Raw genomic sequence first — 22284 nt, 5'->3', positions numbered from 1 at the left:
CTTTTTGAATGAGCGACCGGAAGCCAAATAATTTTTCCAGCATTAATCTCCCTCAACTTGACCTCAAGACCGCAGCCACAGGATACCTTTTCAAGCCTATTAAAGAGTAATTCATTTACCGGGTCGAACCTCCTCAATGAGATTATTTCATCCGAAGGCAATCCCTGCTTAACATATGTATGCACGGACCGCAGAGCCAAAGTCCAAAATCCGAAATCCACAATCCAGCATCCAGAATCCAGTCCCGAAAACCTGAAAACCTGAAAACATGCACCATATCCGTTGCTGGTTGTCATGACCGATTGAACAAACAACTAAACCGAAATGCTAATCCTTTTTCCCATTTTTTTCTGTTTTCATCGGGCGAGTTCAAGTCCTGCATTTGTGCAGCTGTTGCAACGAAAATTACTTTTTTCTGTTCCTCTATTTGAAAGGGACAAATCCACTGATCCACTTTGCGTACAGTAGCAGCCGCCTCCGTTGTTTTGACAAAATGTTTTTGTCGAGTGCCATTGACTTTGGTAGCAGTCGGTAGTTTGGTAACTGCAACTGCAGCCCGCATTTACCTGACAAATGATGATGACAACTTCCGCTTCTGGCTAAAACCCTCATCCCTCCCAGCACATATTTTAATTTTCGAAACAATCCGGCAAAACAAAATACGAGAAAATCAGGGAGACACGCCAAAGTCGAACGGAATACGCCGAGAGTTTTCCTGTCCGGCCACGTTAAGAGGATTATGTCCAGTCGGAATGCGAACGTGTGGGTGAAACTCGCAATTTTTATGAATATGGAAAAGCCGCTTTGGACGGCAGAGGAAATAATAACAAACTAACGAAACTTCAAACAAAAGCATCGCAACGAAGGAGTTAGGATGGGTGTATATGTTATTTGAGCTGAGCAATGATTACACGACCGAAAACCGATTTGAAAAGAGATTGTTTGGCAAAAATGAGGGGAGTTCTGTGCGAAATGAGGCTTAACTCATTTGGAGCAAATAATATCGCATGATTTTGGCAGAGTAAAAATATGTTTCTTTAACAAACTTGAAACACATATTTGGAAATTAATTTGTACTCCCTATTCATTTCAGTATCTCAAACAAATGGAAAGACCCCAAAACCAAAGGCCTTTAATCACTCGGGATTGATGTCGCCCGTTTGTACCAAGTTTACCATATCCGAACCCATGCATGGCCATGCAGTTGGCTCTTATTTATGGAATCATACATCCCATATGAATATTTAGCCAACCCACCCTCCAATAATTCTCTCCCCAAGTGGAGGAATGCAATATCCAAAGTTGTCGTATTCCCCCTGAATTAATTAGTTTCGCTCTTTGCCAATTTGTCACAGAGCCTGATGTCAATGCTCTGGCAATGTGAGGGCGAGATCTCTAACTACACCCCCAGAACTCCCCCTTTTCTGGGTCTTAAAGTCTTAGCCAGGGGGACTTTAAGTTTTGGCGCCCATAAATATGCCATAAAACTATTTGAACGCTCGACTAGATAAAGGGGGCGGACAGTCTGTGAGCAAGTGTAGCGAGCAACCAAAACAACCACCAGACGACTTCTGGGACTACTGACTACCGACTACATACTACGCCAAGCAGATAGACACTCCTCTCCCAGGCCCATAACAAAGTTAATAATAATAAAGCAGGGGCGGAGAAGTCAGGGGCACGCCCCAGACAAAGTCCCCGCCAAATACGATTACAATTTGTTACACTTACGCAGCACAAAAGTAGTCTGCAACCCCGCATCCATTCCATTCCACTCTCATTCCGAATCCCAAGTTCAAAAGCAGCCAAGTCCATCTTCTCCGTGGAGTTGGACGCCAAACAGTCGCCAGTTGTTTCGTCTTCGTCTTGTGGTTACACAAATCTCCAGACTGGCATCAAAACCAGCACCAGTAGTTCAAACAGAAGCATCAGCAACCTGACTAAAGAAATGCCCAAACGAATGTCCGCATAAATCAGAGCGTAGTTTGCGTCCGAGACAGAAAGGGGGAAACGGTGCTTCGGCTGCCCAAGGGGATGTTTCCTTCTAATCAAAATCAAAGCACAGCAAAGGGGAAATCTGCACTGAAAGAAAATTGTGGTGCGAATCGTTTCGAAGCCTTCACAATGTTACACTTCGTTGCTAACCTGCATGTATGCCAAAATATGAACTGAAACATGTTGATATAGCAAATAACATCATGTAACAGTCTCAAATATAATTCTGAAAAATGTATCACAATTTTATTATTTAATTTATTTTATTTTTTATTTAATATTTTCTTTATAGACCCTTTCAACATTGCTCAAATATAAACGCAATTGTGAAGTACTTCCCAATAATACATGTCTCCCTTTAAACCAAAGTATTTGGAATATTTTTGTACTTTTTCGATTAAGCTGTTTCTTTCTGTGTAAACCCATTGGAAAACTCACCGAGGAAAACTCCGAAAGGGCAAAGAGGAAAACCACTCCCCGAGAGAAGTGCACACTCTCGCTCGACGATCAGCCGATGCCAATTAATTTATCAAAGTCAGTGCAGTCGGGAAAGTGCCGTGCCCAAGACAAGGCCACTGGGAATTAAACGACAATAACGATCCCCATTCACTGGGTTATTAATACAGCACACTCTACGATTTCGAAGATCATCGGGGAATCGATTCCGGAAGCGGCTGCAGTTGCCGTCCACATTTCTTTCTTCCGATACTTGCGTTTCTCTTCGGGCCCTTTCAGGTAAACTCATTTGACTTTTATTAATTACAACTAGATTTTTATTTATAACCAACAAATTGTTTACAATTTATCAAATTGGCTTAGTGATGCAATATGTTAGATACATAATTATCAGCATTTCGATGTTTCCGCGTTCAGAGACATTCGCTGTATTTGAGCTTCTGCCATCCAGCCCTTTGTCGCTTCATTTCTCTGTAGCTGTTGGGCAGTCCGTAGAAAAAGTATATGGAAAGTCCTAGGCGAGTGGAGAACCGATTAGTTTACGGATTTGAGGGTATCTTGGGCATGCACTTAGTTTTGACACTTATAATACCGCTTTGCATAATACTTTTACGACTAGTTTTGAGTAAGCTTATGATAGCATGCGAGCTAATTTATGTGGCATTGTGAGGTTGGAGGTGCAAGTCTGGGACTCTACATATTTCACATATAGACGTTCCCTTATATACTCAGGATTATATAGTTTTAATTTATCGATTGATTTTCTTTAAATGGTGATATTTGTATGTATTTTACGATAGCATTATTATTTTAGGTTTCTTAGCTCTTTAAACTTGGTGTCTTTATGACTTTTGTTCTTTATAAAAATGAATTGCCTAATTCGATGGCAATAAAAAAGCTGAGCTTTAATGAATAGTAAACTTATTTTGGAACATAACAAAGAAGTCATGAATTGTCTTTTTGAACTGCCTGACGTCTTGCTTAAAACCCTTTCCATTTAATTTGTATTTAAAAGTCTTCAAAGGACCTCCAGGCTTACCCTCACAACGCACACTGCACTTATTATCTAGGATGGCTAGCAATCCGTTCTAACTACCAACTAGTAACTACAGCTATGCTAAATATGTACAGGACAGCTGCATTTGCATTCCGCTCCACATGCTGGACCTAACTACTTTTAACTGGGGGGTAAAATGGCACCCTCTTTGGTTTCACCAGGGGCTATTGGGTTGGGATGGGTTTGGATGGGTTGGCATGGGGAAGCGTAATGCACAGGTACGTAGGGAACCCCTCAGCTCTCGACCTCGGCCTCCTCCACTTCGATATAGGTGGACTGCGGACGTTGGCGACGCACCAAGTCCGGATGTTGTTGGGTTCGGTGTGAGGGACCCCGCTGCAATATGGCCTCCAATTTGGCTTTGAATGGCAACGGCTCTGGCTCCGGTTGCTCGCCAGGATCCGGACGCGTCTCCGTCTGCGATTCCGGCGCTGTTGCGAGCGCCGGATTCTTGGCATCCACGATATGCTGGCGATTCAAACTGGGTCGCTGTTTGCGTAAACTAATGCTGTTGATGGTCTTGTACAGAACCGGATCGAATTTAGGTGGACGCGGTATGTTGCCACCACCCGCTGCTGCAACTGGAGCTGCAACTGGAGCCGCAATAGGAACTGCACCGGAAACTGGGTCCTTTGAGGGGCTTCCTGTGGTGGTGGGCACTTCGGTGGGGACCTCATCAGCATTACCAGTCTCATTACGCTCGATTTTCAGCTCACTGATGGCCTTGAGCATTAAGCGACGCACATCGGTCTCGCTTTTCGATTGCTTTAGCTGCGGCCTTGCTTTTGGCTCCTCAGCCTGCTCCTCCTGGTCGTCGCCATCCACGTCCTCGGATCTCTTGGCCACTACCTTCACCTGGTGGGCATTGGCATTCATAATGATGTGGCTTAATCGGTCTTTAAACTTGGCCGAATGCAGCGGATCCTCAATGGTGGAGGCCTGGGAAATGAGGGAAGTGTGTGAGCCCAGGCGCTGGAGTACAAACACAGGCTCGGCAGCCTCAGAATCATTTACAGGTTCGGCTTCCTTCTCCAATTCAGCCCCTTTCACAGGAGGCACCTCTTTGGCCTTAAGTTTCTCCAACTGTTCATAGAAAGCCTCGCTATTGAACAAGTCCTCCAGCATTCGATGGGCGACCAGTTTGCATTCATCGTATCTACTCAATTTAAGGGTAATCCCACTGTGGACTTCGTCATCATCGCTGCTGCTGTGAACGGTGGCCACAATCACGGTTTCTATAACACTTGGATACATTTCAGAGTCCAGGCTGAAATGCCGCTCGAAAATCATCTGCTGTTGGAGGTCCAGCTCCTGCTGGCTTTGCTGCGTATCCTCGGCATCCAGGACATCGTCCAACATTGCGATTACCGACTGTTCGTCCTCCCGCGATGGAGCCTCTGGGTTGGAGCCCAAAGTGGCAGTGGAGTTCTCACTCTTGGTATCCTCCACATAGAACACCTTTCCGTTGGCATTCTTTATTTCGATTAAATCGTCGCCCACATCACTTAGGTTCTGAATTCGATCCAAGCTGCTGCTCGGACTCTTCTTCAGCTGCGTTTCTAGGGTCAGGACACTCTCCTTGGATATGCAATGATACTCCTGCTCCCGACTTTCCTGTAATCCTTTTAGAGCCTTGTAGAAGGCCCATCTCTCGGGGTTTCTCTTCTCCGGATTCTTACAATCGTATAAATACCAGCATGCAAGAAAAACGGGTATACCTAGGACGTTTAAGTTAGTACAAAGGTGCAACATGCATTACATTCTACCACATGCAAAAGGACTTTAATGTGGAGTGCGACTCACCCACAATCATCCAGACCCCAAATCGTATCCACGTCCAGGAATCCAGTTGAAGCATCAGATATATATTGATGAAGATACTGATGGCAGGAACGATCGGTACAAAGGGAACTCTGAACAATCTGCGACGAGCTTCTCTCGGCTGGAGGCAAATCAGAAGGATCACCAGAAACATCAGCAGGACCAACACAGCCAGGAGTGTCAAGGCCCAGACTTCCTTGGAGGCGATCAAAGGATGTGCCTGCATAATTAGCACTCCTACACCCAAGGCAATAACGCCTACATAATAGAAAAAGGGGTATTATAAGCTAACATAATGCAATTTAAAGTAATATTTTTGGTACTCACAAAACAACGTAGAGAGCACTCCCACAATCCTTGAGGATATTGCGTTGGGCTCTCGGACTCGATGAACATTAAAGAGTTGCGTGCATACAGAACCGAATGTGAATCGCTCTGAGCTCGAGGTCAAAGAAGTGGTTTCCGAGGCTCTGACTTCCCTCTGTCCTGGATTCTCGTCCACCTCACAATAGTCCATATACCGCAGAAGCATTATGGATATGGCCACAACGCTGTAGGCCAACAAAGTGCCGATTGAGAGCAGGCTGACCAGTTGGGACAAGTCAAAGAGTCCGGCAATTGCGGCGGTAAAAAGAGCCGCCACAATGGATCCAGTGACTGGAACTCGGAATCTGGGGCTCACTTTGCCCAGAAATTTGAACAAAAGTCCATCCTGGGCCATCGAGTACATAACCCTGGGCAGTGGAAACAGCGCTCCAAAGAGACTGGCCAGCAAGCCCACCAAACCACCCACGGTGACAATCCACATGGCCACTGGCCAACCCACATATTCGAAGGCATATGGCAGTGGTGCGTTGACATCTTGGATATAGTACGGCAGCATCAGTGTGAGTACAGTGGACACTCCGAAGTAGCACAAAAAGATAATCAGCAGCGAGAGCAGAATCGATTTCGGGATGTTTTTGCGAGGATTGCGAACCTCTTCTCCCGTGGTGGCAATGCAATCGAATCCCACAAAGCCAAAAAAGCAGGTGGCTGCTCCTCGCAGAGTGCCTTCAAATCCAAAGGGGAAAAAGCCCCCTTCTCCGATGGTAGAATTCGCACTCACAGTACTCGGATCCACCGTCCAGTTGGAATAGTCGGCTGGAGAGATAAAAACAAAGAACATTAATTAATTTAACAACGAAATCTGGAATCAGCGGTTTTGATTACTCTATTATGTTGTTAAAACATTCTTGATATTCCAAGAATTTTATTTCTGTTGTCTCATTTTGAGTGATACTTATAACTAAGTTGATACTAATAACTGATGATTAAGTTAAATTATATGATTTCCAATTAGGTGAGCGAAGTGGAAATATATTTCACTTTATACACACTACTTTATATTACTTTTTTGAGGCTTATTAATTTGTGAGCAATTGAAACTATATTTACCTTTTATAGCGCCAGCGATTATGACGAATCCCAAAATAAATATATTTAAGCACGTCACAAAGTTGTTTGCCATAGTCGACGTCTCCACACCAAATGCCAGTGCAACTGAAACATTCAACGGATTTCAAAATTATTTTCTATGCTAATAATTTAAATTTATTAGTGCTCTTACCGCCAAAAACCACCACTAAGCCAAACGCCAGAAAGTCAAAGTAGCTGCCCAAGAAACTGACATTCATAGGAGCAACCTCGGCAAAAGTGTTCTTCAAGGTATCATTCAGTAAGGAGTCCAGGTACAGGCTGATTCCCCTACAAACGCTGGCCGTGCCAATGACGTATTCCAAAATGAGATTCCATCCAATGACAAAAGCCACGAATTCGCCGATGCAGACATAACTATATACATAGGCCGATCCTGCCTTGGGAACTCGAGCGCCGAATTCCGCATAGCAAACTCCTATGGGAAAAAGTGAATATTACAAAGTATTTATTAATACATGGATATGTGCAGTTTGAAATTAAATTATTTAAGGCAAGGATCTATTGTATACAAAACGAAACTCTTTAGCTAAAAATTGCTATATTTATTGTGATTGTGTGGAAGATTACGAGTTATTGAAGCTCAATCAGATAATATTTCATTTCAAGTGAATTTCCATTAGTAATTATCGTGATTTTACTGTAATCCACGTCGAACTCACCTGCCAGCAGAGATGCCAGTGCCGCGATGGCAAACGATAGCATCACCGAGGGACCCGCCTGATCCTTGGCTATCTGTCCGGCCAGCACATAGACCCCGGCTCCCAAGGTCGACCCGACGCCCAGGGCAGTGAGGTCCCATAGACCCAAGACTCGATTCAGCTTCGTATCCCCCTCGCTGCCATCTGCTTGGAGATTCTTGCGCCGGGTGAGAACCTTCCAGGGCGAGAACTGGCGCACCATTGCTCAGTAGCTATCTCCGTCGTTTGGAGGAAAGTTCAGTAAACCCTGGAATTCTGGAAAGAACAAAATTAGCTGGGTCTGTTTCAGAGGTTTAGACAAGATCATAATGCACTTCGATCCGCGTATTGTCTTATCTTGTGACGCCGTTTGATTGTATAATGCAAATAATGGAGCTCAAAATGTAATCGTAAATGGCGGGGCCATTGTGAGCCTGAACTCGATTGTTCCATTTAGAATTCAGTATAGGTAATATATACATAGGTTGGGAGTGCTGTGTGCGAAGGTTTTTTGGGGTGGAGAAGTTTGAATGGAAAGTTTTCGAAAGCGCCTTTCATTAGAAAGTTTGGAAGGAAATTAGTTATTGGTGAAAATAGTTAAAGCCATTTTAAAGAGCCTTTACAAAATATCTATACATATAATGATAAAGCTTGCAGTGAATATGCAAGGATCACAATTTCCATATTTTAAAATGCAGATTCTACCCAGACATGCATCATCGTATTACAAACCATCAAGGTGTGCAAACAAAACTCGCATGTTTTTGAGAATCAACCCAAGTCCTCACTGCATCCGTTATAAATCATTCATTATTATATTTTTTTATTTTTCTATGAGATGACTAACCAAAGCACCCACACCTTTTCCACACTTTGATAAGAATCAGATGCTCAAGTCTTACGTAGAATATCTTGTGCAGCTCTGTTTGCCTTTCTATTATTAACTTTATAATTCGTTTGCTCTGCCCTAAACGAAGATAAATAAGTGGGTCTAGGTGAGTTTGCCGGACTTGTCGAATGCAAAGTTATGCTAGGTTTATATAATTATGGTAAACTTGATTCCACACTCACCGACTTTGAAAAACACTCCTGTCCTCACTTGTATTCGCTTCCAATTGCAGTTGTTGCTCCAATGCACTCTAAGCTAATATTGTCGCCCCGCCTTTGTCTGTTTCTTATTAATGAATTGGAAGTCTATTATTAATTTTCTCGCACTCAAAACAATAGAAATCGGACAACAAGACTGTGACCGACATACTTGGCGATCTGGGAGCGTCTGTCTGCAGGCTGTTGGTGTCGTATTACAGCCGCGAATTCTTCGCACACTCCTCCTAAGATAAGACCACCAGGCCGGCGAGCCGAACTCGGGTCTCCTCCGCCGCCCGAGGAGAGTGACTGCTGGCCATGGACGGGGAGAGCGGGGTACACGGCGAGAAAAACTTATCTGAAATTATAGGGGTAAAACTGTTTCTTTCGTACGTTGCAGCTCTTGCTCAAATGTAAGCGATAATTTAACTATTAGTCAGAAATGATAATTTTATAAAATATATAAAATGAAATAAAATAATAAAATCTTTCTTTAAATTTCTATTGAAAATGGTTTCAATTTTAAAATAATGATTTCTAAAATTATTTCCAAGCCTTTCTTAAAAAATATCATTAGTTTTACCATCGTACAATACAAATAATTCAGATAAAAAAAGGTTGACTTATCGTGACTCGAAAAACTATTTTTTATTAAAGACTTATAAAAAATGTAATCCATATTATTATTATTATTTTTATTCAGTCCATAAGAAAGCAATCTTTTTTTATATAATTTCTTAACCTTAAATAATATAGGGTGTTGTAATTTAAAAACGAAAAACAACCATATTCAAATTTTAGTGTAAATAAGGTACATCACAACATAATAAGCTTTTTTTATAAATAGTTGCGAGCTATAAATAAGTTGTAAGAAAGAACTGCTTACGCTTTGAAATCGACTCAGGGAATCCCAATCTAAGATAGGCAGATTTCTCTCAGTGCACACCCGAAGTTGGCTGATAAGAGACGAAGACGACTTCAAGTAGTCCGGATTTAGGGGAGATAAGGCGCTCGTCGGGGGATCGGAGGGTTTTGAGATGATCTCGGTTGTAATTAGAGCGAATACAAAAAAATTAGCAGGTGTGCGAGCGGGAGGGGCGTAGGAGCGAGGGAGAGGGGCTGAATCACACTGTGTGACGTCGCATTTTGCTGGTTTTGTTTTTGATGTTGCTGCTGTGATATTGCTGCTGCTGTTAGTTGTTGTTTTGTTGCTGTTTTCCGACTTTCGGTTTTATGATCTTGCGATAGCGAAACAACAGATTTTTGTTCACTGCGTTTTGGTTTTGGTTTTGTTGTTGCCGCCACTACAACAAGGCAATTCCAGAATTTTGTTATTTATGTTGTTTTAGATAACACCGTTTGTATTCACGTTTTTGCTTCATTTCCGATCTGCCGGTTTTTTGGCTTTAGATTCCGAGCACTGGTACTTTTCTCCCGCTCGTGCTGCTATCTCTTTCGCGCACCGTATCGCTGTCTCTCTCGCACTGGCACACTGCGCGCTTGTTGACGGTTTCGGTGTATAGCGTTAACTGAAAGTGTAAGATAATATTGTGGGCCCTATATACGCAGCGGAGAGCGCTACGAGAACTGGCCTGGTCTATATAGTGGAATGCAGCAGTAATATCGCCGAACAGACGAACACAATTATAAATGCTTTGTGCTCGTCTTCGCACTGCTATTGTTTCCATGTTGTTTTGGTCTAGATGTTGCTGTTTGCTGTTTGCTGTTTTTATTGTCGTTAGCTGTCGAGTGTCAATTTTTCAATTCGAAAAAGTGGTTAAGTCGGTTGATAAGCTCCGCTTCATACAAGAGTTCTGGTATTTTGACTTTCTCCCAGTTTATTTGATACTATCAAAACTGCATTCGATTGATAGAACCCACCTCATGAGCCTTATCTCCCAGAAATCTACAATTACGTAAGCTCAGGCCATATAAGAAGGTGAATGAATGGCTGGATTTCGTAACTGCAGATATGATTTGCTGATACCAGATAAGCCGATTAAACAAATCTGGTTTGGTTGCATTGCTCAGGTGTATTTATTCTCCGTATAAATGGGTCTGTTTGACCGCATATTAATTCCAGTGACTCCCATTTGTGTAGTACATACTTTTACTCACTAATTCTTGGCACCATATGAAATTCGTTTGCAAGCAAATGCAAGCGTTACCAGCTGTTTAATTATCTATCAACTGATTAGAAACATTGTTAAACCAAACCCAATTTTTATTAAGTTTATTATCACGTGCGTGTTGCTCACTTTTCCGCTTTTATATCTGGTACTTCACAGTATAAGGTTCACGTCCAACTGAATCACAAGACGAATGTCATTTAAACTCATATTCATTTTATAAAAAACATATGCTCTAAATTAAAATATTTGGTATTATTCGCTTTCATTTGGATTTATAACAATTATCACTTATATTTAATGAGTTAAGCTATGATATTTTATAGATATTTTCCAATTACGGCAGGATGTGATACCAACGAACCAACCATTGGAACATCAGCATGAATTCGCCGATAAGATACTCGTTCGTAATGCTCTTCACACTTTCCGCGCTGGAGTGGGAAAAATCACAGCGTTGCCGCTTGGGCTATTCACAATGTTTGCTGGGGTATTAAAATTTTACTGCACCTTCTTGATGCCGCCAGACAAACAGATATTCCACATACGAGTATATGGGCAAACATATATGGGAAGGAGCCGGAGGAACAGGAGCAGACTTCATCACATGTGCGGGCAAATTGGCCTTTGTGGGTTGTTGTCTGTCGGCCTGGCGGCAAATATAAATGATCTAATTTAAATAATTACGCCCACAAAATGTGACGCGCCTACCAAATTGCCTTCGTTTAATGCTTGAGTGGGAAAATTACCCCCGAGCCAAACCGAAGACTAGAACTAATTTCAAAGTTGGCTTTGCTTATGGCCTCACAAAGTGTTTCCCCTTCCCCATCCCATTTCCATTCCAATTGCCATTGCCATTGCCATTGCCAAGTCGATTTCCCAGCCGTTCGGCATTATTAAAGTTTTCCAATTGACAATTTTCGAGTATGACTGTCTCTTACACCGCTGAGGTGGCAACATGCAGCCATTTTGGCTGCTTCTGGAAGCTTTTGATGAGGTGAGGCATCTCCGATTGGCCCATTGCCACAGTTACTGAAATATCTGATAATGCGGCAGATGGCGCGCGAGTATCTACAAGATTATATGGGTGGATCTCCTGGCATTCCTGTGCTGCTTCTACTTCATGGCTGTGATATATCGCTTTGCTCTCAGGGATGTCGATAAGCCGTAAGTAATTATTACGATTTAGAACATAGAGCTCTAAGGATTATGTACACCTTTTTACTTTTTTTTAACATCCCCTAGTATTTTCGAGGACATTGTGATGTACTGTCACAGCTATAGCAACCTGATTCCGCTCTCCTTCGTGCTGGGCTTCTATGTGGGCATTATCATAGAACGCTGGTGGAATCAGTACATCACGGTTCCTTGGCCCGATCCTCTTGCGGTTTATGTGAGTGCCCTGGTCCGCGGGCAAGATGAGCACGGTCGTCTGATGAGACGCACTATTATGAGATATGTGTGCTTGGCACTGACCATGGTGCTTTCGATGATATCGCCAGTTATCAAGCGTCGTTTTCCAACCTACGATCAGTTGATTGAAGTGGGTCTGCTAAACGCCAATGAGGCAAATATTATGAAGGCAATGGATGTCAAGTTTCCAAAGCACCCTAAGTACTGGATGCCCATCGTTTGGGCGGCCAGTATTGTAACAAGGGCTCGGAAGGAAGGTAGAATATGGGATGACTTCTCACTGAAGTCCATGATTGATGAGCTCAATAAATTCCGCGCTGGCTGCAATATGCTCATCCACTACGACACAATCTCAGTGCCACTGGTCTACACACAGGTTAGCTCACCATTCCATTCTGCCCCTTTATACTATAGTTTATTATAGATTTTTCGCATTTCTTTATAGGTCGTAACCCTGGCCGTCTACTCGTACTTTGTGGCCGCCATATTTGGCCACCAGTGGATCGATCGGGATATCAAGCACTACAACAACATAGTCAGTTACTACTTTCCGCTGTTCAGCACCCTGGAGTTTTTCTTCTTCATGGGCTGGCTGAAGGTGGCCGAGACCCTGATTTGTCCTTTTGGCGACGACGACGATGACTTCGAACTGAACTGGCTGATCGATCGGAACCTGCAAGTCAGTTACTTGATAGTTGATGAGATGCACAATGATCATCCGCAGTTGGTGAGGGATCAGTACTGGGACGAGGTCTTTCCCGCCGAGTTGCCCTATGCGGTGGAGTCCGAAAGGGCCGAGCATCCGGAAGCCTCCACCGCCCGATTGGGCATCCCGAAAGTCAACCCCGTGGCATTGACGAAGAGCGAAGTGAGTTTGGAAAACGACTTCACCGAATTCGACGATGAGGATGAATACAATCCGGAAGTAACTATCCGATTCGCACGCCGTGAGTTCACATGGAGCAAAAGTTCGGTATCGGTATCGGATTCCTTGAACCAGAGTAGGGATACCCTCGACTCGAAGATTGGAGAAGAGATGGAGGACGAGGTAGATGCAAGGACTCTAAATTCCAGCAGCAAGGACGACTTTGAGCGGCTCAAGGAGAAGCGGGAAAGGGAGCGAGTCAACCGGCAGATTCAACAAGCCGCCCTCGCCATGGAGCTGATTAAAGGGGAACTGGGCTCGAATGGAGACTCGGCAGGATCTAGTCGGACTAATGTGCCGCAGAGGAACTCCGAGGTGCAGACCGACAGAAGCTACATCAGTCAAAAACAACCTGACGAGGACAAGGACAGTAAAAAGAGCAGTGATGACTCTCAGAAATAACGAATTAAAAAGAATGATTTAATTGTGATTTTAATAATTCTAATCCTGCTTTTCTGTTTTATTTGGAGGCGGATCCTTGCTGCTCGATGGATCCTGCTGAGCCCTGTCCCCCGCCTCCTGATTCTCGGACAGAGCTTCATCGGAGGGAGGGCGGAGAACTGTGATCGTATAGGGGGCACCGGAAGTATCGTGGCGGAGGTGGGTACTTTGCATATCCAGAAATCGGTGCCTAATGCGTTCCCTTCGTTCGCGACGACGCTGCTCAATTAGCTCGTTGAAATCAACTGAAGAGGTAAGAGGAAAATTAATAGCGAATAAATTGAGAAAAGAGTACAAAATATACTTGTGGATTGCGATGGCTTATGTGAGCTGTTCGCGTCATCCTGTGGCAAATCAAATTTGCTCTCACTGAAGCTCACTCGCGAGGGCCCATCTTCCATTTGGATGGAGTCCGAGTAGCTCCCAGTGGCAGAAGGTCTTCCCAGGAAGTTTTGTCGGAAGTTGTACCGCGAACGGGTACTAAGAGTAGACGTTGCAGATCCATGGCGTTTTTGGATCTGGACATCAAGAATTTAGCTTATTTATAAGTGGAACAATGCAGTAGAGAAACATTACTTTTGATTGCGATTCCATGTAGGCCGTGGAAGCTTCTGGAGGATTTTGACGCATACTTGGCTGAGCGTAGGGCATTTCATTGGGAAAGACCTCTTCCCAGTACTGATCCTTAACGAGTTCCGGATGCTCCTGGTGCATCTCATCCACTATGCAATAAGCCACGGTGATATTCCGATCTATTATCCAGTTGAGCTGCAGTGCAACAAAGCAATAAACTATTAGTATGAAAACTATATTTTACCAGATGGATATAATAATAAATGCAAGATAAATAATAACTATTACCTCAAAGTCGTCATCATCCTCTCCGAAAGGATTAATCAGCGTCTCGGCCACCTTGAGCCAACCCATGTAAAAGAAAAACTGGAGAACGGTCAGGATCGGAAACCACCTCCTAATCCTGATACCCTCCTCGTCGGCATGCTTTTCATTCCACTGCTGCCCGAGGACGCTGAACAGGAAGAAGGAGTAGGTGGCCACGGTGACCACTTGGGTGTAGACCAGAGGAACACTAACCCAATCGTAGTAGAGCAAAAATCCACAATTCCCGCGAAACTGGTTCAACTCATCGATGATCGTCTTGACGGCGTAGTCATCCCGGATTTTGTTCTCCCTCCGCGCCCTCATCACAATACTAGCCGCCCAAACGATGGGCATCCAGTGCTTCGGATAACTGGGGAAGGCCTGGTCCATGGCCTCAATGATTTTCTTTTCGTTTTCCAGCAGAAAGCCAGCCTCAATAATGTGATTGTAGGTGGGGAATCGGCGCTTGACACGCGGCGATATCATGGTGAAGACTATCACCTGGCACAGACACACATATCTCAGGATAGTTCGCCTCATGACCCTGGCTCTGTCGTCGGAGCCATGGATACTGGTGCTAATCAAAATGGCAATTCCATCTGGCCAAGGAATGGTGGTGTATTGGTCCCACCACCGGTTCATCACAATTCGCACGAAAAATCCCAGAACGAACGACAATGGAATGAGGGTACCATTTTTCTCGCAGTACGATATAATGGCCTCAAAGAACCTGTGGCAAAGCTTGTTATTTTTAAGCAAAATACAAACAAATGCTCACCGTTTGCCCTCTTCGTTTACCAACAGACGATATGTAATTGCCAGCAAACAGTACAGTCCGAAAAATACAATGAGGTCCAACCATATTAACTTGTAAATACTGCCGCGCCATCTTTGGAAAAAACATTATTTTGAAGCACAAAAAGAGGAAAGAATGTATTGAGGACTAACCTGACCAGCAGTCCCAAGAAATTACTTACAACACTCGAGGTACTCACACGTGAGGTGTAGGTCACAGTCATGATGAGAAACTCTTTTTGAATAAATATCAGACGGCCTATATATATTTTAATTAACAATGACAGTAAAAGCGAGGCCTTACTTCAAATAATTGTTCTTTACATTGGGGGAAAAGCAGCACCGTTGTATTTATTTTTCCCCTTCAACAATGTTTGAGATGTATTATTCAATATTATTACATTCTGGAGGAAAATTTAATAAAGACAAAAAACCTGTCGCAAAATAATTCGAGTGACATGATTAAAAAGGTAATAGCGCAACATCGGTGGCATGTATTTATTTTTCACACACAAAAAATATTCACTGCCCTTAAAGTATTCCATATGTAATTTTATTTATGCCATATGGAAACCATTTCCATTTTATTTTCTTTTATACCGCGCAATTGCCACTAATGGAGGTGTATTAAACAGGTGGGAGTTTGAGTTTGGTGAAGCGGGATACTCTTCCAAAAATGTGTAGTGTACTTCATGGTTTAGTTTCCCAAATGCAGAAGATGGGCCGACTGTACAAATTGAACTAATGAGTAGCAAACAGTCGGAACGAGGTTTTCTCTAGCTTGTTCCATTTACCCTTTTGTGGCCTCCCGCTGAAACTTCGAATCGAATTCATTGCTTCCTGTGTCAAAGATTTTCTTTGATGCGTTAAGACATTACGTACAGTTTTGTAAATCATTTATAAACCACAATACCCATGTGCCTGTGTCATGTGCCAGAAAAGTCCTTTCTGACAGCGGAAAAACCACATGAAAAAGTATATCCAACGGGCTCTCATTGTGCCTTCCATTATCATAACCAAACATGGAAAATCTGACGCGATGCGTGTTATTATTTTTTACACTTGACAGCATTTTCCGCGCTGGAAAAATCGCGACAAAAACGAAATGAAATTACATTGGCCGCCACTGCGAGAAAGTAGAACTATGGCAACTTTTTATCGCATATACAACATGTTTAATGCTCAGATTGAGGGCGACTGAAGGGTAAAATATTTCCGATTCTCCTCGCCACTTAACTCATTTGGGGCTTTATTGGGGCTTGGCTTTTCCAACTCTCTGTGCGCTTTGCCACATATAATTGAAGATCGATATGCTGCCATTAAAGCGCTTGCTCTTTTTCGTAATTGCATTAAGGCATAAGCAAGTAGAGGTGGATGCAAAATCACTGGAGGCTACTGTACTTGAGTGTTTTAATAAATTTAATTTTTTAAGAATTACATATTAGATATTTCATCAAAAAGGATACCCGAAAGGTTTAGACATGATATTTATTTTGTTTAACCAGATTATATTCCAATACAAAGTGTTACGTTTTAAGTTACTTTTTTGAACAAATTATTGCTCGTCGTTCAGTATCTGTTAGGTATTTCTCTATTGGTAGGTGTAACTCCTTATTTAATTTGTAAGGCTTTGCATTCCTTCATATTATGTTTTAAAAGCTAATAAAATTCTACAATTCTGTTCCTTATTTATATTTGGTAGGGCAGCAGCTAGTGCAATCGCTTCAAGTCTTCAACTCGACTAATTGGACTTCGGTTGGGAAGTTGTTCGATCGACCAAAGGCCGTTACCAATCGCGTATGCCCCATGTACTCGGAAACAATTCAGGCAGACATGTGTGTGGCCATAAATATTTCATATTTGCACATCGCGTAGTTTGTGTTTTGTCGCCTGCTGCTCCTGATTGATGACGCGGTTGAGGATTGCAGATGCGGATTTTCGTCCTGCGATATTGGGGCTGCACAAAAAAGGGGTTAATTTAATTTCGCGCTCGGGCGAATTTGTCCATAATTGGCAATTAGCATTGACCATTGCCATGGCCATATACATATTCGCATTCGATTTCGCCCGACGAAGCCATGGCAATCATCGCCGTTCTGGCCATCATCTCACATGGTCAACTTACACTTGCATGGCCAGCAGATCTCCGTTTGCATTTCTGCATTTGCCCATTGGCAGCCAATATTTGCCTGACGGTTGTGTTTCCTCTGATGTTGTTTTTTGTGACCATTTTTCAAAAAGCGCAAACAAAAAAACTGCCAGAATTATTGAGGCGTTGCAACAATAATCATCGTTTCAATCTCGCTGTCAGTGGACTTACAGTGATGGGTACAATAATACAAACGATGTTTAATTGGAATACAATTTGCATGGGTATTGTTTTTATACTGAACTGATGGTTTGCATCATATATTTTATAAACAATCGTTTCTATTTTTCTATATATAAGTATCAAATTGTTGCGCTGCCCGATTGCAGCTGCTCTGCGTCGTTAATTGCAACACAGTCATGCAAAATGCATTTATTGCTAACTTTTTGTATCGTTGCTCGTGGACTTTCCCCTGTGTTTTTCACACCATTTTTCAAAGTCAATTTTGGTTCAGTTTTAATGCGACCTTTGGGAAGGCGCATTAGGTATTTATATTTCGATGCCGTCCTCTTTCTATCGCTTGATTAGGAATGATGAGGGTTGGTAGGGAGGCCAAAAAAGGGAGGTTCGAAGTTCGGATACATGCAACAAGCTGAAATTGATGAGGCGACCCTCAGGTAGGGTTTTGCTGGAAATTGTCTAACCCCAGGGAAAACCTTGCTATGTTTTCATGTATAAGAATATATGTTTTCATAGTTAGCTTTGATTTTACTGGTTGGCCATTTGGTTATTCAAATTCGGAATATTACAAATCAAGGTCTTACACCTTCGATTTAATAACCACAGCTATAAAATAAAAGTATAAAATATACTAGAGTTTCCCATTGTTAGTTGATTTAAAGTATAAAGTTGAGTATATTTGGCATATACTCAGGAAATGTAATGTGAACATTGCCAATCATTTTTGTTTATTCTCTGTCCTGCAGATTATTTGCTACTTCTTAATCCTGTATCCGTCCTCTTGATCTTTCTTTCAACGTCATTCATCATCGGAACCTTGATTTTGATAAGGCGCACCCAACTTTAAAGATTATACCGATGCCAATGAGCAAAACCCGCCACAATCTCGACTCCAATCGGAAAAGGGGCACAAAACCCGACAAAACCAAGATGCATTAGGATATCTTGGACATTATCGCTCCCGGTCATCTTTGACTTTCATCTAAGCCAAGGCTAATATCACTCATTCAGCCAGGCAACCTTTTTTCCGGGCAAGGATAGTCCGATTCTGGTTGTTAGAGAGCTAATTATGTGACAGCCTATTAGCAACTCGATAAATATGTGCCCAGCGGAGGAGTCCCATCCCCGGGATCCCAGCAATCCTGCCCAGCTATACGGAAAAAGTTTGCTTAGTGGGGACAGCTCCTCGCCGGCGTTCTGCGCATTCATTAGATATGCGAACCTTGCTCCCGGGCTGATTATGACAAAGCACTTTTGCCCAATTGGGTAAATTAGGTGGAAACTGAAAACTAAATGAAACGGAACTCGGCACACGCCCACTTTTTTCACCGACCTCGCTCTAATTTTTAAACCCACCAAAGCCGGAAAAGGGCGGAAGGCAAGGAATAAAATACCATTTTGACGTTTTACTTTCATTTTATACTTTTTTCGGAGGAATTTTTTTCTGCGGAACTGGAAAAACTCCGACCTCGTACCGTAGCAATTATTTTGCATTAACGAAAGGGTTTAACATTTGCGTTTTAGCCGACGTTTAACAACAACAAGCCGCACATTACGATGGGGCTTTCTGACAACTAAGGGGCGGCGGGGGGCGTGGCCAAGTTGGACAGTTGTCCTGAGGGTTGTACGCCTTGTAATTCGGTTCGTTACATACCCTGGGGCCTCTAGGGCCACTGGGGTATGATGTTTTTCAAGGCATCGCTTGGAATGCAAAAGAAAAATGCGAAAGAATGTGAACTTTAGACGGGTAATGTAATTTGTTTTCAACTATAGAAGATTAATATTTAGATCAATTAATAAAAGCCTTTTTATTAACATTCCATTAATTTGAAATTTTTAAAATACTTTGTTTTACTATAAATAACATGAATAACATGAAAAATACATTGTAAAATCACTGAAATAAAGATGTCATACTTCTTTTGAAGTCCAGGATAACGGGAATGTCGAATCTTTAATCTGAAACATTTTTTGTGGCTGCTGCGACGACGACGATAAATTGTTGTAATTAATTTTTATTTAACTGTGAAAATGGAAATGCTCTCTTTTTTGGCCGTTTTCAAATTGGCTTAAAATGTAAATTATTATTGTGGCCAGGATCGTGCTACATCATGCCAAACGCCAAAGGAGCCGGGGATTGAGGTATTTCCCCTGCACTTTGCGATGTCTATTAATTAAGCTACATGTGTGTGGGCGGAACGGGCCCCCAACTCCACAACCCCTCAACACTGCCTTTGTGGTTGGCAGTTTTGTTAAACCTGGAAAATGGAGGAAATGGCAAAGTGGGCGGGGCTGGCAGATCCATGTTGTAAGTGATAATTACAAGTTGGCAAAACTTTTCACACACAGCGAGCGGCGAAGACTGAAGGAGGCAGACAGCTCGGGCTTTTGGAAAAAGTAATTACAATTAAGCCGACGAGCATTTGGAAACTCATTTTATTAGTTTATCCAACTCCACTCCATCTACTCAAGAACTTGCAAGTATTTTTGAAGAATTTATTAAGAGACAAGCAAAGACAAAAAATTGATGTACAAAACGCTTCTCTAATTTCCACAAAAAGAATGAAAATCAAAAGGAAACTCACCAAACAAACTTTTACGCTTTGAATCCTTTCACTTAAAGCCCTGGCTGTTCGTCCCCTCCGAAGAAAGTTTTGTCTAAGTATTACCAATAAAATTGATGGAGAAATAGTCAAGAACTATTTGGCTGTAGATAAAAACTTTAGCCCGCACACACATAGATGTTAGGAGGAGGAGGAGGGTTGGAAAAACACCCGAAATGCAGCAGTAGAATAGGACAAGCTTAGCTTAATATTAAAATGGACCACCCTTTCCTCCCTATATGCATTTACCCCTGGCCAAGGGAACTGCGAACAATTTGGGTGTCGAGCTAAAAAGTACTGAAATTGGGGGAAATCCCATTGTTATGAAACAGGGGCGACTGCAACGGTGGAATACTTTTGCAAGTAAGTGTTGGGGTTAGTTATTCAAGACGGCCCCTGTTCCCCCGTTTATTTTCCGGGGATCAAAACTCTTTGGCATTCAAGTCCTCAAGTAAAGACTTTGGCAGTTTCGGAGTCTAAGGAAACTATAAATGGAATGTTTGGAAAGCTTCGAATGAATAAATGAATAAAACCGATTCATTAAATGAATAGGAAATTAAGGGAATTTATGGAAGTAAACGGGGTAGCTTAAAACGTGCTTTAAAAATTATGATTTTAAATAAATTACATTCATCTAAAATATTGCAAGTAATTATTTAATTAATACAAAAATTGTATTTTATTTGTCAAGCAAAATTTAATAATGCACATAGATACATTTAGTTCCACATATTATCCTTACTTTTAAGCTTTATTAAAGTTTCATCGAACTTTCTCAATACCATTTCCTCATTACTCTTATTTCAAAACTTTCATGGACCATAAAAAAGGAAGAATTATAAAGCTCTCCAACTAGAAGATACAAATTTTATAGGCCAATTATTGACACATTTAAGCCAAAAACCGTCTACAAGCTTAGCGCCAGGCAATTCATATAAAACCCAATCAAAGTTTTTCTTCGAACAGGTGTCCGGACCTCAGTTTTCCCCTATATATACCCTATTTCCCGCCCATTGAAGCCGAAACACGCACAACTTTCAGCTACTTGTAATTAGCTTTTCTTGTTCGATTCGTTTGGCAGCAGCCAAAAAACGCTTGTCCCACCCAAATTTTCCATCGCCCTACCATTTTGGCCCGAAACTTTGCGTGCAAAAATTCCGCTTCTAACGCTGCCAAAGATTTAACTTTTTGATTGAGAAAACATCATTAACGCACGTAAAGGTGAACTAACTATTTACGGGTCCCGGCTCTATTTGTGTGTGCTTGGGTGTGCTTTGGTGTGCGTGAGTATCTGTGTAGGTTAAAAGTTTTTGCTTTCCCGATCCTAAAAATCAAATAGGGGAAAACAGTGAGAATGCGGTAAGCGAGGCAAGAAAAGATGCGGGATGAGCCGGCAAAGTTTCTAATCACATTTACCGCAATTACTAACAAGGTTTTTTGTTAACTTGGCTCAAATGAGAAGTGGAAGGGGCAGCGCGGCAGCGCGGCATTGCCCCAAATATGTGTGTACTACAAAGTAAATTAAATAATTTAATTAATTATGAAATTTGGGTTACCAGAAGGAAGCTGATGAAGCGGCGCCAATCAAGATGGCATTAAAAGTAATCTGATTTGGTTAAAAGAACACAAGGGAGCGAAATTGTGCTGCAAAATTGTTGGGCAAAAGATGAAAGAAGCGTTAATGAATTAACTGGGAATTTTCGAGGGGCTCGAGGTTTTAAAAAAGTTACATAAATTTGGAATAATATAGAAATTTCAAATTAAAATGCCTGATGGAAAGGCATTCATACGTTGTGGCAAAAAATCTCTAATCAAATCAAAACAAAGTTTTAAATTGGGGTTGCTTCCGCATAGAATAAATTATAAACAGGAATACGAAATACCTAGTTACTCATGCCACTTAAGCATTTAAAAAATCCTATACAAAACCCGTTCTCCACAGAAACCCTTATCTGTAAGATAAACTAAAACCACTACCCTATCAAAATAGTGAAAAATTTCTGCATAATCAATTACAACCTATCGCGGCGAACGACACCCCTAAAGCCTAAAAAACCAACCGAAAACGTTTAAATCGAACTAATTCAACCCTAACGAATTGATAATGCATTATCTAGGGAACCGAATTGTCCCTATTCCGCCATCCCTTTCTTTTCGATTCTCCATCAAAGTCAGCGACAATTCTACCTGGTAACTGCC

The 22284-nt window shown here is 42.1% G+C and overlaps 3 protein-coding genes across 5 annotated transcripts; 1 reads left to right on the top strand and 2 right to left on the bottom strand.

The window, feature by feature from the left end:
- Positions 1-2755: 2755 nt before the first annotated feature.
- On the bottom strand, positions 2756-10116 carry LOC6534470 (cationic amino acid transporter 2). Of its 3 annotated transcripts, XM_015195161.3 has the most exons (9): positions 9458-10116; positions 8744-8929; positions 8557-8659; positions 7468-7761; positions 6939-7223; positions 6767-6871; positions 5657-6472; positions 5312-5587; positions 3689-5226 (listed from the first exon to the last, which is right to left on the bottom strand). In XM_015195161.3, the coding sequence occupies exons 4-9, from the start codon at positions 7706-7708 to the stop codon at positions 3743-3745; spliced, it is 3207 nt and encodes a 1068-aa protein (XP_015050647.1). In that variant the 5' UTR covers positions 7709-7761; positions 8557-8659; positions 8744-8929; positions 9458-10116; the 3' UTR covers positions 3689-3742. The 3 variants fall into 3 exon arrangements, with proteins under 3 accessions (XP_015050646.1, XP_015050647.1, XP_002095147.1); XM_015195160.3 differs by lacking the exon at positions 3689-5226 and adding an exon at positions 2756-2965 and having other exon boundaries at positions 8557-8929; positions 9458-10111; XM_002095111.4 differs by having other exon boundaries at positions 8557-8929.
- Positions 10117-11499: 1383 nt separating this feature from the next.
- On the top strand, positions 11500-13483 carry LOC6534469 (bestrophin-2). Its single transcript, XM_002095110.4, has 4 exons — positions 11500-11697; positions 11757-11867; positions 11946-12489; positions 12559-13483. The coding sequence occupies exons 1-4, from the start codon at positions 11627-11629 to the stop codon at positions 13438-13440; spliced, it is 1608 nt and encodes a 535-aa protein (XP_002095146.1). The 5' UTR covers positions 11500-11626; the 3' UTR covers positions 13441-13483.
- On the bottom strand, positions 13438-15443 carry LOC6534468 (bestrophin-4). The gene is made up of 6 exons (XM_002095109.4): positions 15307-15443; positions 15137-15247; positions 14341-15088; positions 14056-14247; positions 13784-13997; positions 13438-13724 (listed from the first exon to the last, which is right to left on the bottom strand). The coding sequence occupies exons 1-6, from the start codon at positions 15375-15377 to the stop codon at positions 13480-13482; spliced, it is 1581 nt and encodes a 526-aa protein (XP_002095145.1). The 5' UTR covers positions 15378-15443; the 3' UTR covers positions 13438-13479.
- Positions 15444-22284: the final 6841 nt, after the last annotated feature.

This window comes from Drosophila yakuba, chromosome 3L (genome assembly GCF_016746365.2).
Source record: "Drosophila yakuba strain Tai18E2 chromosome 3L, Prin_Dyak_Tai18E2_2.1, whole genome shotgun sequence".
NCBI classification, from domain to species: domain Eukaryota; kingdom Metazoa; phylum Arthropoda; class Insecta; order Diptera; family Drosophilidae; genus Drosophila; species Drosophila yakuba.
This window is presented reverse-complemented; position numbering and strand designations above follow the sequence as displayed.

Coding starts and splice junctions, on each gene's coding strand:
- LOC6534469 (XM_002095110.4), top strand. CDS start 11,627: ATGACTGTCTCTTACACCGCTGAGGTGGCAACATGCAGCCATTTTGGC. Junction 11,698..11,756: donor TTCTGGAAGCTTTTGATGAG/GTGAGGCATCTC, acceptor ATAATGCGGCAG/ATGGCGCGCGAGTATCTACA. Junction 11,868..11,945: donor CTCAGGGATGTCGATAAGCC/GTAAGTAATTAT, acceptor AACATCCCCTAG/TATTTTCGAGGACATTGTGA.
- LOC6534468 (XM_002095109.4), bottom strand. CDS start 15,377: ATGACTGTGACCTACACCTCACGTGTGAGTACCTCGAGTGTTGTAAGT. Junction 14,248..14,340: donor AGGATGATGACGACTTTGAG/GTAATAGTTATT, acceptor GTTGCACTGCAG/CTCAACTGGATAATAGATCG. Junction 13,725..13,783: donor TAAGCCATCGCAATCCACAA/GTATATTTTGTA, acceptor TTACCTCTTCAG/TTGATTTCAACGAGCTAATT.
- LOC6534470 (XM_002095111.4), bottom strand. CDS start 7,708: ATGGTGCGCCAGTTCTCGCCCTGGAAGGTTCTCACCCGGCGCAAGAAT. Junction 6,473..6,766: donor AATCGCTGGCGCTATAAAAG/GTAAATATAGTT, acceptor TTATCTCTCCAG/CCGACTATTCCAACTGGACG. Junction 5,227..5,311: donor TGGGGTCTGGATGATTGTGG/GTGAGTCGCACT, acceptor TAAACGTCCTAG/GTATACCCGTTTTTCTTGCA.